The sequence below is a fragment of the Pipra filicauda genome, unplaced genomic scaffold (assembly GCF_003945595.2).
Source record: "Pipra filicauda isolate LSUMZ 115617 unplaced genomic scaffold, ASM394559v2 scaffold137_size4652046_pilon, whole genome shotgun sequence".
In the NCBI taxonomy this organism is placed as follows: Eukaryota; Metazoa; Chordata; class Aves; order Passeriformes; family Pipridae; genus Pipra; species Pipra filicauda.
Window position 1 is genome coordinate 4,182,347 of NW_024103851.1, and position 16,266 is coordinate 4,198,612.

The 16,266-nt window shown below is 39.4% G+C and overlaps 1 protein-coding gene across 1 annotated transcript; it reads left to right on the plus strand.

Annotated features, from left to right (window-relative positions):
* The first annotated feature begins 1,343 nt into the window (after positions 1–1,343).
* On the plus strand, positions 1,344–7,825 carry LOC113983155 (M-phase specific PLK1 interacting protein). The gene is made up of 2 exons (XM_027712024.2): positions 1,344–1,766; positions 6,543–7,825. Exons 1-2 carry the CDS (start codon positions 1,413–1,415, stop codon positions 6,744–6,746), a joined length of 558 nt encoding a protein of 185 aa, XP_027567825.1. The 5' UTR covers positions 1,344–1,412; the 3' UTR covers positions 6,747–7,825.
* The last annotated feature ends 8,441 nt before the right edge of the window (positions 7,826–16,266 follow it).

Below are 16,266 nucleotides of genomic sequence, written 5' to 3' on the forward strand. Positions count from 1 at the left end.
TGTTATGCATAATGCAAAGTATGACATAGATGTTTAAAATCCTAGAAGTAATTTGGATTTGTCAACAAGAGGAAATTAGTCAGTTGAATTATCCCAGTATAACTCAAAATGTACATAACACTATGTATTTCTAAATTTCTTTGGTGTGGAGAGGGTTTAAATTAAATGAAGCTGTCCTTTTTTGGAATGAGACCGATCAGACAAATTTGTAACTTATGTTGATAAACTGTATTGTGTAAGCATGCACAATAGTAACAGATAGAAAATTGGTCTTCTAGACTAAAGGATTAGCAAAAAATTTAAGTGACCAGATTTAGCCTCTTTCCCTTTTAGAATTAAAAGGATATTGTCTCATTTTGCACAGGAAAATTTTATAATGTAGTGGAGAGCTGAGTTCACTGAGAATATAAAGTTAGTTCTTGCCATTGAAAAAAAAAGTCAACCCAAAGCAAACCCCAAACAACTATTTAAAGCCAAACAAAAGCAAAACTGGTATATAAAGCACAGAAACATTCTGCTTATTTTAATGGTTAACCTGTGTTCTGTGCTGTTCTGAAAGCCCTCTTTAATTTTCATATGTGACAATATCCTAAAACCAAGTAGTGTTGATACAAATAAAAAAAAAAGTCTTTGTTATTTTTTTTGTACAGAGTTCTTGAGGATTTGCATTAGTATACCTGAGAACAGAGCAGGAATGGTAATAACACTGTTTAATTGCTGCTAAATATGAGGTTCTCCTCCAAGAACACCTTTTGCCACGAGGTTGTATGAGTAAGTCGTTGCCTGAGCTACTACTCCACTGAATTGCTGGCAGTTCGAACTGACTGTAAAGCAAACCCTTTCCATTAAAGTGCTCTTTAAATACGTCACTATACGTATTGTCAATTGGGACTGCCCTAGCGCGCCTAGTTATTTGCAGGCTCAGGTGTTATAAGACAGCAGAACAAAGGCGCACAAATAAGCATATCTGAAGTGCCATGCAGTGTGAGGTAAATACTCTCTTTGCTGTACAACAGATCATTTCGTTGTTGTTCACTGTAGCTGTGGAACCGCGGGTGTTCCCTCACAGCACCCAGGGCTTTCACCGCCTGAGGTACCAGGTGCGGCTTCTGCGCGTCTCCTGAGACTCTCTTACTCCAGAATATTCCTCTTGATCTGGAAAACGCACAGAATTACTCAGGGTCGGCGTGACAGATCGCTATGCAAGGCTGAACGAGCCGAACTCCCACTCTCCCACTTCCAAGTGGGATGGACGGCGCCTCGCCTTCCCCGGCCCGGAACGTTTGGAGGCCGGAACCTTCGGGCCGCCTGGCGGGGAAAAGGCGTGGGGAAGGAAAAGGAGTACGGGCGGCGCTGCCATTGCGCAGCTTCCATTCCCGGCGCTGCCATTCCCGGCCTGTCTCTTCCTGGCCATGTACCGGCCAGGGTTCCGCGCGCCCACACCTCCCTACGCGGGCGGCGGCTTCCGGAGCCCCCCCTCCGGTGGAGGGCCCCTGCCGCCCTCCCCGCGGGGCTACGGGAGCCCCCATCACACCCCGCCCTACGGGCCCCGGCCTGGCCCGTACGGCGGCGGCCTCTCGCCCCGCGGGCCCGGGTTCCAGGGGCGCTTCGGGAGCCCCTCGCCGGGGGCGCAGACACCGCGCAGGCCGCAGAGCGTCAGCCCCCGGTACCCGGCTCCCTACGGCGGCGCGTCCGCGGCCGGGGCGCCCCTGCACCTGCCGTCGCAGCACAAGCGCTCGCCCGGGGGCTTCCAGAGGCACTTCCAGGTATGGGGCAGGGCGGAGAGGGACACGGGGAGGGAGGGAGGGAGCTGCTGCCGCTTTAAAGCCCGCTAGGGAGAGCACGCTGAGCGCGGCATCCACCCGCTCCAGCACGATTTTCAGCGAAGAGCGGCGCTTGCACCGCACTGGGCAACATCAGTGTTCCCTCCCCCCGCAGCAGAGAGGACGGAGAGAGCACAGCTCAGGCAGCTGTAAGATGAGGAAAGGGAAGAGGCCCCGGGCCTGGCGTGTTGTGAAGACACAAGGGCTGATGAAAGTGCAACTTTTCTGTTTCATATTGTGGCACGTGAAGGTACAGAGAGAATTAAGCACCGCCCAAAACTGCAGCAAACGCCTCTTTTTCCTGTACATGCCTCCCTTTGATGAGTTTTCTTCGATGCAATGGTAAAGCACTATGTGCTTTTAGTTTGCCTGTATTGTTACATCATGGGAGCTTCCTTATCCACACCCTGTCCACACCCAGAGCTTTCTGGGACACGGCTAGAGAACAGGAGTGCTTATTAAAGAGAATTAAGCTGAGGCTCCTTTAAGCAGAAATTAGAGCACCTGTTGGGATAATAGACTATCATTTTGAAGTCTTTGCATTGGACACTGAAAGCTTCTGTTTGTATAAAGTAGTTTTCCTGACAGTCATTCCCAACGGGTTCTTCGGGTTTTGCTTTTTTTCCAGGTGGGTTAGTTGTGGCATGTGACTGGCAATGCACATAGGGATGATACCAACTTTGTGTACATAACTGGCTTTATGCATTATTAGAGAAGCTTTAAAAGTCCAACAAATGGCACGTGCAGTACAAGCAATGATAAATTTTGTAGGTGTTCTTACTGACACTTCAGGGATTAGAGTGTGATAATGAAGTCAAATCTTAATAGAGATTAGTAAAATGTTAACGTGTCTGCACTGCATTGTCATATTTCCATTCAGAAATAGTACTTTGTTACTTTTTTGTGATGCAGTTAGGAATCTCATAGTTGGTGGAAAGGGATCATTCTGAGCTTTGTACATATTCTTCAACACAACAGCAAAGACTCTCCTGGTGTGAAAGCCAATACATGGCTTAACCTCTGTACCTGTGGAAAAGGCCAAGGATGTGGCATTTCTGCTGCAGATTCTGGAGGGACAGTTTATGTCATCGACGTCTAATTTCCCTTCAAAAGATCACTCTTTGGCTGTTCAATTAAGTGGCTTTTTCAAAGCCTACCTTAAACTAATTGAGCAGAAGAATATGCAGGAATCCTTTTGTCCCTAGTTTTAGTCAGAACTGTTTCTTGTCAGGACCCGTGGACAGGAACTGTCCCATAGGCTCATTCATGATGTAAGAAACCCAATATAAAGAAGGTAGAAGTCTGAATCCAGTCTCAGCTTGTCACAGCATTTTCCCTTCTCCCCTTTCCTTCTGTAGACTTTGTGAGTAGTTTAGGAGCATTGGCCTGATGGTGATGCTTTGAAAGACTCAAAGGATATTGTATGTCTGTAGCTCTGCTTAGGGCTGAAGTAATGTCTGTCTGCTTTTATGAGAATCCACAAGGGCTGTTTTTCAGGGGGGGGGGGAGGGCACTGGAGGCAATCACAGAGGGAGGAAGTCTCATAAACCCCAAGTCCCCATTTTCTTTGGTGTGGACAAGAATCTCTCCATGAGGCCGTGAATAGATTCAGGTAGAAGGCCTTTTTGCATTTTCGAAGCATCAGATTTCTTTGTGAGCCATGTGTATTGTCCCCCTCTCTTCTGTAGGTGCTCATGTTAAGAGAACTAAAGTGCTTTTGAAATCTGTGATGCTGTGGTCACTTTTGAGAAGGAAGTCTTAAGTGGTCCTTTAAAATCTCATCAGAAAATCCAAAAGACAGTTTATATTTACTTCAGTGTTCCATTAATGTCATGTCATTGGCATTCTGTACTCATTTTGTGCTTGCAGACATTCATTTTTTGAAATGAGCAGAAAACACAAAGAAAAACATAGAGAGCTTGTTTTTTCTGAAATGGGTGACAACCTTTATGTGGCCAATAGTTTACAGCACTTTCTGGTCTTTCCACAGACATGCATCTGCTTTATCTGTTATGAAAACATGGTCATGAAAACAAGGGCCTGTAGTGACAGGACAAGGAGGAATGGCTTTAAACTGAAAGAGAATGGATTTACATTGGATATTAGGAAGAAGTTCTTTACTGTGAGGGTGACGAGACACTGGAACAGGTTGCCCAGAGAAGTTGTGGATGCCCCATCCCTGGAAGTGTTCAAGGCCAGGCTGGATGGGGCTTTGAGCAACCTAGACTAGTGGAAGGTGTACCTGCCCTCTGAGGGAGGGTTGGAACTAGATGATCTTTAAGGTCCCTTCCAACCCAAACCATTCTGTGATTCTGCGTTGTTGTAATTCTTGAGTATCTACTCTTAGAATTCACTTAGTGGTAATGTTTCCTTTTCTACACTCAGCAGGAATTAGTGAACTAGCTGGTAGCAGTAGCTTGTTAGGGGTGTGGATCAAAGATTATTACAGAAAGTGAAAAAAAAAACCAAACCCCAACCTTTTGAAATGGTACAGTTGTGATTTTCATGTTTTCTGTGTATGCCAGCAGCTGTAATGACATTAGATGAAGAAAACTGATAAAGGGAGTAACTGTCCCCATTTTCAAGGCAGTGTTACTCAGCTCAGTAAGGTGTTAGTAAGTAGCACTAAAAGATGTTGTTTTCTACTCTAGAGAGTAGAAATTTATATCTCTTTATATCTGGAGAAAAAGTATTGAGAACAAATTGACTGTTTCTTTAAGGAAAGTTAAGTGAGAAAAGGCCGTTGGCATCAGTGACAGCAAAATAGAAAGTTTTTTTTAAGGTATCTTTGGCGTCAAACAGTGTCTCTTGCACAGAATGGTTTAATTTCTACAGGTAGGGCAATTTCCCTTTTCCACGGGCCTAAAAAAATACAGAGGGGTAAAAAGCATATGTTGACTAGCATTCTAGACTTAAATAATCTACATGCTTAAAGTTAACACTTACTAAAGTCTCTCAATCTTGTATTATATAATAATACATTTCCTAGATTTCAAACATGCTAAAAATGTCAGTGTTACTGATGGCCTGCATATATTGTAGTGAAATTTAATATTATTAAATAAAGCCATACAAATGAGCCTTACCATTGGATTATTTTGTTCCTTCACTGAATACTGCAGATCATTATGTCAGGTGAGCTTTGTGTTCTGCAGATCAGATATAGCATTAAATAAGCTCCACACTCAAACTGTTAGACAATGTCAAAGTTACTAGGTCTTCCTTAAATATGCTGTTTTAGAGATGGTAAAGTTTTGTGGTTTTTTTTCAGACAGAATGCCCTGTGTACTACTGCTTTACTACTAAATGTGAGGGCTTAACGTAAATGTCACTTTTGCTAGTGCATATCAACTTTAGAAAATTCCATGTCCCTTAGAAAGTTTTTTAGATGTAGTCTGAGGTGATTCTCTCTGATCCTTGTAGGGTTTGATGCAATAAAGTAATTCTTCTTGCCCTGTATTATATAATAAGACATGGGTATTCCCACATTTGGTCATGTATGCATTGCCATCAAGCTTTAGGAGTTCTAGAAGAGTTCTTGCTGGAACCAAATTAACATGTTCCTACCACAGCACATGAGCAGAAATAGGTTCAAGCTGTTTGAGGGAAATCTATTCTTCTGGCTAAACACCGGGGGCTTCACTGTACAGCACCATTTCTCAGTTTTACCCAAAAATTGTTTCATGTGATCTATTTATGTAGATTCTGTAAGGGCTTATTAGTCAAATTCAAATACCATCACTGCTGGTCCAAAAAGTCAGGGATTGGGAGGGGTAGGAGGGGGAAGCAGCCCATAATCATGGGTTTTTACCGTTCTTCACAAAGTTTGATACAGCCTCGAGGAGTCCTGTTGTTCTAATCATACAGAATGCAATGGGCATGTTTGGAGACTATTGTGTACCTGTAATATGCGTTGTTTAACTTTGGTAAAAACAAAATTAATTAAATTAATACAGCTTTAAACAAAACCTCACTTTTTAGGGAAGTGAATCTGAAGAGAAGAACAATGGATGATGCTAACAGGAGAAAATGGTTATAGGCATTCCTTTATGTCATAGCTCTCTTTAAGTTGCAGACTTGTAGCAGCTTTACACAAGCAATTGTAGTGATCCTTGATCTTAAAAAAAAAAATCAAAAGTTCCATGCGAAAGTCAGTATCTGCTTAATCACTGATTACCATTCAGATTGTACATAAAATAAAACCATCTGTTCTCAAATTTCACAGAATACTGGTTTGAATGAAATATGTTTTTTTCTCAATGAGTTCTTTGGGTCATTTGTAGCTATTTGCGTTAAACAACACTGTGGTCAATCAGTAAGTACTTAATATATGACTTCTGCTCTTGTTAATATTGTCAGCTCTTCCTCAGCCTGTAACTCCCTGTTTTGTTATTCAGCTTTTGTTAGACATATCGTTGACTTAGGCAGCTTATGAAGAACAGCATGAGGAGCTTTTCTGTAGCTGTGTGCCAGAGTGATGTGAACAAGTATTTCGGAGAAGTCTGTTGTGGGGCTTTTTTCTTATTTTGATAAAGCATCAGCTGTCATTAAAAGAATAATAAAGTTAATATTTTCTGAGAAAGATGCAAGTGAGGCATAGTAATGATCATTAATAATCAGCTTCAAAGCTCTACTGTGGTAGAAAGAAACTTTTTTTTTTTTTTTTAAGTTTGAATTAGTCTATTGAATGTTTCTTTACTTGATGGTTTTCTTCCAAAGGGATCACCCAGGACATCTACTCCATTTGGTACAGCGCATGGCAGAGAGAAAAGAGTGTCTAATGATGTGGAAAACTATTACAGACCTTCAATGCTTGAGGACCCATGGGCTGGCCTAGAGCCAGTTTCTGTTACAGACATAAACCAGCAATACAGCAGTGAGCAAACAACATGTACTGGTAAAAAAGGGAGGTATTTCAGCTAACACTTTTAAAGGCCAAATAACTCCATCTTGTCAGGAAAACTTTGGGACAAAATCTTAACACTTACACAAGACGAACAGTAATCAAGACCTTAGATAATGCTTTTATTTGAACATATGTCCACCCTTCTATCCTACTTTTTTTTTATTGCATTGGATATTTTTATGTATGGGACAGAAAAGGAGTGGTAGGAAACCTTACATTTCTGGCTATGTGGAAGTGCCTACCAGCTTTGAAGAACAAAGTGTTCTTTAATCACCAGCGACTGATATGTGACTGTTAAAATAGGTTTCCATATACTTACCTCCTCCATGCCAGATTGTTAGCCTTTTATTGTAAAGTACTTTAGGAAGTACTTTATGTTTCAACATTTTTAGAATGAAGTAACTTGGAAATAAAATAAAGTTTTGTAAATTCTTGTTTTGTAATGTATAAAGAATATTTTTGGACTCTTGTTAAGGTGTACACATTAAGACAAATAGTACTATTGAAATTAGGTGACTTCTGTAAATGTGCTTGTATGCTGTAGTTAACCTGTGGTTTTGTGCATAGTGATTTTTGTTAATTGCAGTGTAACATGAAGTTGAAACGTGACTTTTAGCCATCTCAGGAAACAAATGTATTGCTTTTGGAAAGTTTAATTTGTTGAACCAACTCTTGAGTCACAAACTGAATTCTGTAATCATTTGCTTCTGTGTTTAAAAAAATATAGTTGAATCAATATTAGACATTTTTGGATTCTAGTAACAAGTCTGTGCAGTGGCAGTTTAAGTCTAAGGAGTACATAAAACATAAGATAAAATAACTGGAAATGTTCTCTGTGAGTCCACCTGTTAGAATAGAGGTTTTGTTATACTGTTGACATTAGTACATGCATAGCTTTTTTTTTTAATCTGTACAATATTTTCCAATTTTTTTTTATTTTTACTTATGGCAGGAATCATTGCCAGGAGAACTGTTTTGTGTGTGTGCATGCTATATTTTTATACTGAAGTGGAAAACAAGGAGTTGGTTTTTTAGACCTTGTCTTTACATGGAAGATTCATGCATCTAAAGTACATCACCTCTGTTTTCCCCCTGCTGACCCTGTTGTTTTAGTATTATATCCAAAAAGGCTGCTCAGAGAACTGAGAATATAATGCCTTCTGGATATCAAGGATGGTTACATCTTCATCCCAGAATCAAAAGAACTGTGCCTTAAATGGCAGCTGTCAGTATCATTATCTGTAATAGGTACCAGCAAAACTGAGATGACAAGTTGCAGATAGTCTTTAGAATTTATACATCAGTTAATTGATGTCAATTGTGAAAAGTGAAGTATAAAGTTTTCTTTCTTTTTTTTTTTTTTTTTAAAACCCTGTCAGGCTGCTGTAAAGCTCACAAAAAAAAAAAAAGTTGTAGTCCGCTTAACCAAGTCACCTTTTTTTTTATTGCTATTTCCCATGTGATTGAATGCAATTTATTTTTTGCAATGTTTGGTGATCTTGGAGAAACAAATATGATTTTATTCAAGACACTAAAGCTCTGATGTGTTCACAGTTAGATATGAGAAAAGTCTGGGTTTGGAAAGGAGAAAGGAAAGGTAAAGGATTCCTGACAGAAGGGAGTCTGTTAAGAGGTGGGACTGCTTACACAGTAGGCAGTATCAGCTGCCTTTGCACATTGCAAAGGTACATTTTGCCACTTTGGCTTTGCAGTTGGCTCAGGGATCAAAGCCAGCCTCCTCTGGTAATAATTCTTAACTCCTGGAACCAGGTGTCAGACATCAGTGAAGATAAATGTTCCAGAAAGACTTGAGGAAATATTCTTGAAGCACTGTTTAATCAATGCAGACCTTCTACAATGGCATCTGTTAAGCTGCTGCTCCAGTACACTTCAGGATATGATCCAACAATTATATCACACTGCTAAAGACTCCAATCACTTGGTCAAGAAACCACACCAAAAACTTAAAAATTATTCACCTTTCTGGCTTCTAGGAGAAATTCTGCAATTACAGTAAAATTTTTAAATGTCATTGTTGAATAGCTGTAAAATGCATGAACACATGTTCAGAACTATAAATATAATGTACTTAAAGCCAATTTAAGCTTTGCCTTTTGTGCTGCGATACCCAAGAAGCTTAAGCACTTACTTCCTCACCAGGTTTTTTTCCTTTTTACCATATGGCAAACATTCTTTTTCCCCACATGTTTCTAACAGAGAGAAAATATATCACTTCCTCATTTATTAATGAAGCTACTTCATAGTAACAGTATGACTCTGGAAATAGCATTTGATGATAAAAAGTAAAGCACAAATGCATCCTTTCTTCATGAGCCCATGAAACAAAATAGTGGCTATGTCTTGTTAATGAAAGGATTCTTCTGTAATGAACTAATGTACTAAGAATATGGGCATTGCTCTTTCTTCAACAGACTTCTTAGATTTTAAGGTAAGTAATTTAGCTCCTTTTTCAGAAGTTTGGATGGGTATACTTTTCCATTCTGTTCTGCTTGCATTGTGTTTCTCCATCAAGTCTGTTTGACTTTCTATTCAGTTGTTGTAAAGGAGTTGTATAACTCTTGACTAATTCTTCCAGCAAAAATTAATACAGCTCCCGTATTTAACATTGAACTGCATCGCTACTACGCTGTGCTGATATCACAGTAACATAAATTAGATGAATACATGTGTAATGCAGCAACACACTGGGTGGGTAGTTACCCCAAGTTGTACTAGAATAGTTCTAAGTTCGGGTTTGAGGTTCCATTGCAGCTTTATAATATGGAATATTCGTTCTTCTCTGGCACTTAATACACACTATTTTATATTGAAACTGTTAAATAATTTAGAATATTGAAATTACAATTAAAATGGGATTTTAAAAGTTCATATCAAGCTCCTCTTTAGAATTAGCAATAATGCATTGAGATGTAGCATTTTCCTAATATCAGAGCTGGGAACACTTGCCAGGGAAAATGCTTCTGGGGAGCAGAATGGATAACTACTTTTGTAGTCAGGTTGTTTTTCTTTTCCTGTTAAGGGTATCTTTATGTGGTCTTCAGTTTATATAAATTGTGTAATTAGACATCTGAGGGGGAGCATTTGAAACATGCATTAATTATATGGAAATTCTACAAGCAGCTGTTGAGCTTCCTTCTATAGAAAATTTTTTCATAGTCAGTTTGGGCTTCAAGTTGTGCTTCTGAGTAATATCACTGAAGTCAGAGGATTCACTCATGCAACTGAGATGTGTAAGTATCTAATGTTACAGTTTGAAAATTGTATCATCCCTTAGTCTGTCAGTGCTTTTTTCCAACACTGCAGTTAACTGCTCTGCCTAGCTATTGCTCTGAATTCAAGTTCACATATGAGCCAAGACTGTCTTGCAAATTAATTAAACTTGTTCTTACAACATTTTCCAAAACTCTCAAGAGTAAAGACTGTTCTCCTTTCCCCAAATCTTGGTGCTTGCCTTCCTCCTAGCTCCTTGGAACTGGGGAAAAAAGGGAGGACTGCCTACACTGATTGGTGAAGAATCATATAATGATTTTCATGTCTCAGGCTTTCAGAAACTTGTGTACCAATTGATATAGGTAACTAGATAAAATTTTTTATCATTTGAGATGTCTCAAACAACTTTTTATAGCACAAGAAATGAAAGAAATCACTGTTATGCCCAGCAGTAGTACAGTTCCAGCACTCAGTCATTAATTCAGAATCCAATTTTTTTGCCTAAAGTAACTTTTCATCTGTATATAACTAGGCACAAAGTGAGTCATTTTCATTTTCTGCCATTTTCACTGAAATGTGTGCTTTGCTGACTTGGAATTTAAGAACACTCTCAACCTCAGCTTCTGAATTTACTTTTACAAAATTACTAGCTCTGGAGCGTTAGACCTCACACCTAGGCCTTCCCTTTAAGGCATTTTAGATCTGGCAAAAAGAGCTTTGTCTCATCCCCATTGCTTCCTTGATGACACTAGGAAACCTTTGACTAGGGCTAGAGACAGTTGTGCAGATGCTTGGTGCGAGACCAGGCCATCAAGGTACCCTTCCTCTCCTAGAGGTTACCTCTACCCTTGCCATTCCAGAGCAGTGGGGCCCAGGAGGTGTGTTGAGCCAAATAGTAATCCTTCATTTTGCTTCACCAGCTCTGTGTGGGTTTCAAACCGTAACCATATTGGGGGTTTGCTTAGTGCATGTCCTGAATTTTAAATTTCATCAGTGTCTTCTGCAGTAAAATCACAGGTGAATTCCACGGGCCTTTGTTCATTGATCTGTGGCTGTTGCACGTTGCTGTTCTGAACTATTAATGTAAACATTTGTATTCAAGAACATAACTTTGTGGCTAAAAGGGGTCATACCAGTACAGTTCCAGAGTAAAATTTCTAGTACTGCTGACACCACTGCTATTAAAATAAGAGCTTCTCTGTCCCCCTTTAACAGGATAAAAATTAAGCAGTTCAGATGCTGAGCTACAAACTGTGGTCTGTGTAGGGCCAGATGGACATACTTCTATTAGCTGATTTCCGGATTGGAGATAGAATGGGGCTTTAACAAAGAGCTGAAAAAAAATACCATCCCACTCCCTAAAAAGACAGAAAAAGGTTTTTCTTAAAAGTAACCTTACACGTGAAAGAGGAATTCTTACGCAGCCTCAAATTTTTCCACAGTCTCGCAGAATGTGAGTTCTGTCTTATTCTTTTTCTTCTGGAGAAGCACTGGCTTGTTACCATAACTTCAAGGCTTTCCATGACATGAACTTCAGTTAAAACCATCAGCTCACCATTTGACCTGCTCTCTACAAAGAAATCTCTAGGCTATACTGTTCATTGGATGTCAGTATTATTTTTTTGACAGTGAAAAAGTTACACCTTCAAATTCTACCAGGGACCTAATTTTCACATATTGAAATTAATTCTTCAAATTGCTTAATTCTGAGTATTCATTTTTTCCAGGTAACCGTGACAGGATTGTGGAGAATGTATTAAAGTTATGCCTTTTTTCCCTATAAAAGAAAGATAATAAGTTGCATTAATTTCATTAATGTATCAGTTGTGGTTCAAGTTGTGATGGCAGTTTGCAAATTCAACAGAATCTGGGACTCCCTCCTTTCTTTCTTGAAAGGGCTTACACTTTCCAGAACTGGCCAACACGGTTCACCCACAGGCACGCCGGGTCAGAGCTTTTGCAGGTGAGATACTGGGATGGCAATAATGATCTCCACGGTGCCAGATGGACATGTGAATAGGGACATCATTGCAATTCAGTGTGACCTGTATTAGCCCATTTCTACATTGCAGCTACAATAGGATTTTAACAAGGACAAAACAAGTAAGTCCCCTTCCCTCCCACACACACAGAGACACACTTCAAGGGACTTTTAATTTTCCAAGTCTATGGTAAGCCACTATGTTACTGAGGTAAAGAATAATAGAATTTAAATTGTTTTTTCATTTATTCACTAGTGACAGCATCTTCGGAGGCAAAGAATTTGACATCACATCAAGCTGAAATTTTTAACACAATTACTTTAAAAAATGGGCTGCACTTGAAAATCCACATGTACTACCCTGCTTCTGTGGGCAGCAGTAAACATGCTGCTTGATGCTGTATTAAACTACACTTAAAGCTTCTGGTATCCCTATGTATTTAGCCACAGTCTAATTGCTGTGTAGCCAAGATAGTTAAAAGCTGTTACTGTAGAGCCAGTAGGTTTAAATCTTTGTTGTATGCATGAGGAAATTCCTGAGAGTTCAAACTGCTGAACGTGATGTTGATGCAACTGTTAGTATAAAGACCAGTAAATAAAAGAACAGAACCTCTTTGATGCAGATTATTACCTTTTCAAGCATCACACAAGCTAATGCTAAAACAAGGGAAGAGGACTCGAGCTAATTGACAACTTCCTGTGGATGACTACACAGCATAAACCACAAATAATGGGTGCCATTGCACTTTCCTAAAGCTTTCTCTTGTCTGCCTCCTGGTTCCTATGGCAATAAAATTACACTAAGGAAAATTACATGGTTGTTCATTTTCAGATGTTAGCTGTATGTGCACTATGGGCAACAGGTTGAGAAACTGCGATAACTGCTTTCAAATGAATGAACTGACAAATTGTGTCCCTCTTGGAACTGAAGACAGCTTACACTACCAGCAGTGTTCCTGTACTTTAAATAGCTTCTAAAATAAAATTCCAAGTATGTAGAAAGCTTGTGCAGAGAACCTTTAAATCCCTGTTATCAAGGTATATGCTGCATCTGGTTGCATTTTTCTGACACTGTTTAATTTCCTCTCAGAATAATTGCTGCATATTTTATACAGACTCTCCTGTAGCCCATCATCCTCACTGCTGTGAGTGAGGTGAGGAGGAAATAGCTAGTGTCTGCACTTTGTGGCAGGAGAGAACCCAGTGTTTCCTGTTCTCCCTATGTCATTCCCTAAAGCTAATAAAATATTCAGAGCAAGTTTCAAATGTGTTGCCTTCCTCACAGGAGGGATGCCAGCAGAAAGGCAGCCATGCTTTCCAACACATGCTAATAATAAGTGGTAGCTGTTTAATTCAGTGAGCATCTGAAAAAAAAAAAACACATTTCCCCAAGCACCTTTCAATTCTGCTCTAGAGAATACAAATAGAAACATTACTCTTAACAAAAGAAATCCACTTCTTACAGCATAAGCGTTCATGAACTTCAGATAAATGAGAGTTTCCGTGATTTCTTTGATAATCCACATGTTTGTGCTTCATGGCTCTCCAGGAGAGCTGCATTTCAAGTCTTCTGTGGCTAAAATAAGTATGCCAAATTATATATATTTTTTTAAATGGAAGGTAGTTTTATTTTAAAAAAAAAAGTGAAAATTGTGTTCAAAAAGGAAATTCTGACACAGGAGAATTAAAGGGAAATCCCTGCTGCATTTAACAGGGGTTTTGGTTTTCATATTTTGTTTGACCTAAAACCTGCAATGACAGCAGGAACAATTTCAACCCAAGATAAAAGTTTTAAGTTCTCGTTCACAACACTGTGAACAATGGAGTTCACAGTCTCCTAAGAAATAGAGAGGGATACTTACACTATTGAATTTCACTGCATATGGAAATGATCTGTGCTGTAATCCCTTTCACTGGAAGATTCTTAAACAATTATCATGGAGTAAAGTGGTGTGTTTAGCTCTACTAGCCATTACTTTAACAAGACTTCTTTTTAATGACCAGGATCTTCATAACTGATTTGATGCCTAATCTGGTGCAGCACCTGCTCTCTCATTTCCTGGATGCAAATGTGGTTCAGCTTTTCAAATTAATGAATCAGAAAGCCAGTTGTGACAGTGTTGTAAAATTATTATTTTATTAAACTTTAGAAACAGAAAAATAAGCCACAAATTCACTTCCAGAGTTGAGGTTTCAGGTCCTGAAGGGTTTTTTTTGGTTGGGGACTTTTTCCAGACAGGAGCTTTAAGTGGCATAATCACTTTCTAAAGCATAGGACTGTCACCATAATAATTGTAAGTCTTTTCATGCATCTTATTTTTTTAAAGCTACAGAAAATTGAGCCTAAAAATGTTAATAATCACCAGTAGTGGTCAAGCTCTGAAAATGCTGAACTTATTATGTAGCAACATGTCATATATCACATGACGCAGATGAGGCTTCGCAAAACACAGAATGTGTAATACAAGTGTTACAAACCTGATTTCTTGCTTTTTCTGAGTGGCTACAGAGCATTTAGTGACAATTTGAGTGGCTTTTGCCTTCCCACTTAAGAACAGTTCTAGAACTACTCTGAAGAACAGTAGGGGCTGCCAGCTTCCCCAGTACACTTTGGGGCACCTGCTTTACAAATATTCTACCAATAAGAAATCTAATTCCCACATTTGTTGGGTCTGTGTGCTTATGAATTTAATAATGCTGCTATTGATGTGTTCTCTCTCCTGTCCCGTGAAATCCTCCAACAGTTACATGACTTGTGAAAGCATTACACAACCAAATAGTGCCCAGTTGGAAGGGGTCAAGCCAGTGTCCTATTGAAGTCTTTGCACAGCAAAGTATGTGCTTGTATGTTTTTAATGTTGATTTAGTCTTGTCAAATTGTTGTCTCCGCATTGTGTAGAAACTTAGTCAGTTACTACCATTTCTTACAGCAGAACCTGTTTTAAATACTGATCACACTTAAAACACAACTAGAAATAGATTCCCAGAAATTGTCAGTGAAGCACCTGCATTTGATATTCTTTCTATTCTGCAAATGAAATCCTGACCTTTTACTGTTAACTGCAGTGTCTTTTGTCGTCAGAAAAAGGTTTCAGACATTTTAATTAGTCAATAAAACTGATCCCTCTCATTCTCATTGCATTTATCTTCCCAATTCTGTAGAGGCAATTGATGATCTCACCTAAATTTAAACTACTAGCTTCCACGTGTTGTTATGGACCACAGTGAGCATATTTAGGTCTGCTGGATGCTGTTTACTCCTCTTCTGCTCTTGCCACCACAAACATGTCATACTGATGAAATATTTAGACAGAAGTATATTTTAACCAAGACAGGAGGATACTAGGACTGTATCTCAAACAATTAGATACGTTTAGAACTTGATGGAAATACCTATTCAATGCTTTGATATACTGCTTCCCATAATGAAGGCCATCCTGTAATAGTTTATACAATACAAAAGCTTTGTAATGCTGAAACCTTAATACAGGACTTGAGGAATGAAAAAGAAGAGTGGAAGAGGCTGCAAGGTAGCAATAAATGACGGGTGCTTAAATAAAGCATGCAGAATATTTCCCTGGATGTCAGGAAGCAATTTGCATTCTAACAGTTGAGACTAACAACAAATACCCAAACCAAACTGGAGCTTCCCGGGAGATCAGTTGAAAGAGAAGGCCATGTACAATTTACCTGATGCTAGAAGCTGAAATAGAGTTGAATTTCTAATAGAAAAGGTCTGTGAAATTCTGTGGAATTTGTTGGGTGTTTTGTCATTTTTCTCAGAAGGCACCATTGTAATTGCAAGTACAGTTTGCAAATAAAAATTACTACTACTACTACTACTACATGCATGTCTTCTTTCACTGTTTTGTGTAACTGTATGTGCTTGCTTGGATGTCTCAGAGCAGGATCTGCAATCCATAACAAGAAGCAATCTGCGGAGAAAAATGTACATAGCTTCTAAAGTCTGCCAGGTTCAGAGCAATACTTTCCCAATGTGAAATTGCCAGACCATCTGCAGAAAATTTTTTTTACTATTATTTACTACTCCTCATATACAGCATTAATAGATTTCTGTTCATTTCCCATGTCGTCTGTAGTTCTTAGTCCACTGCCCAACCCCTCCCCCCATGAACGATTTTCATGAAAACAGAGATTTTAAAAAATGGTTCCAATTGATCTTTGTTCTGCAAAAAAGCAGGAAGGTACCTGTGCTGCCGCTGCCAGAGGGTCCACTGCCTTCCTTGTCTTGAGGGCAAGGATTCCAGCCTGGGGATCACATGACTTTTCAAGAGTATTTGTGGGGCAGGGAAGGTTACAGGATC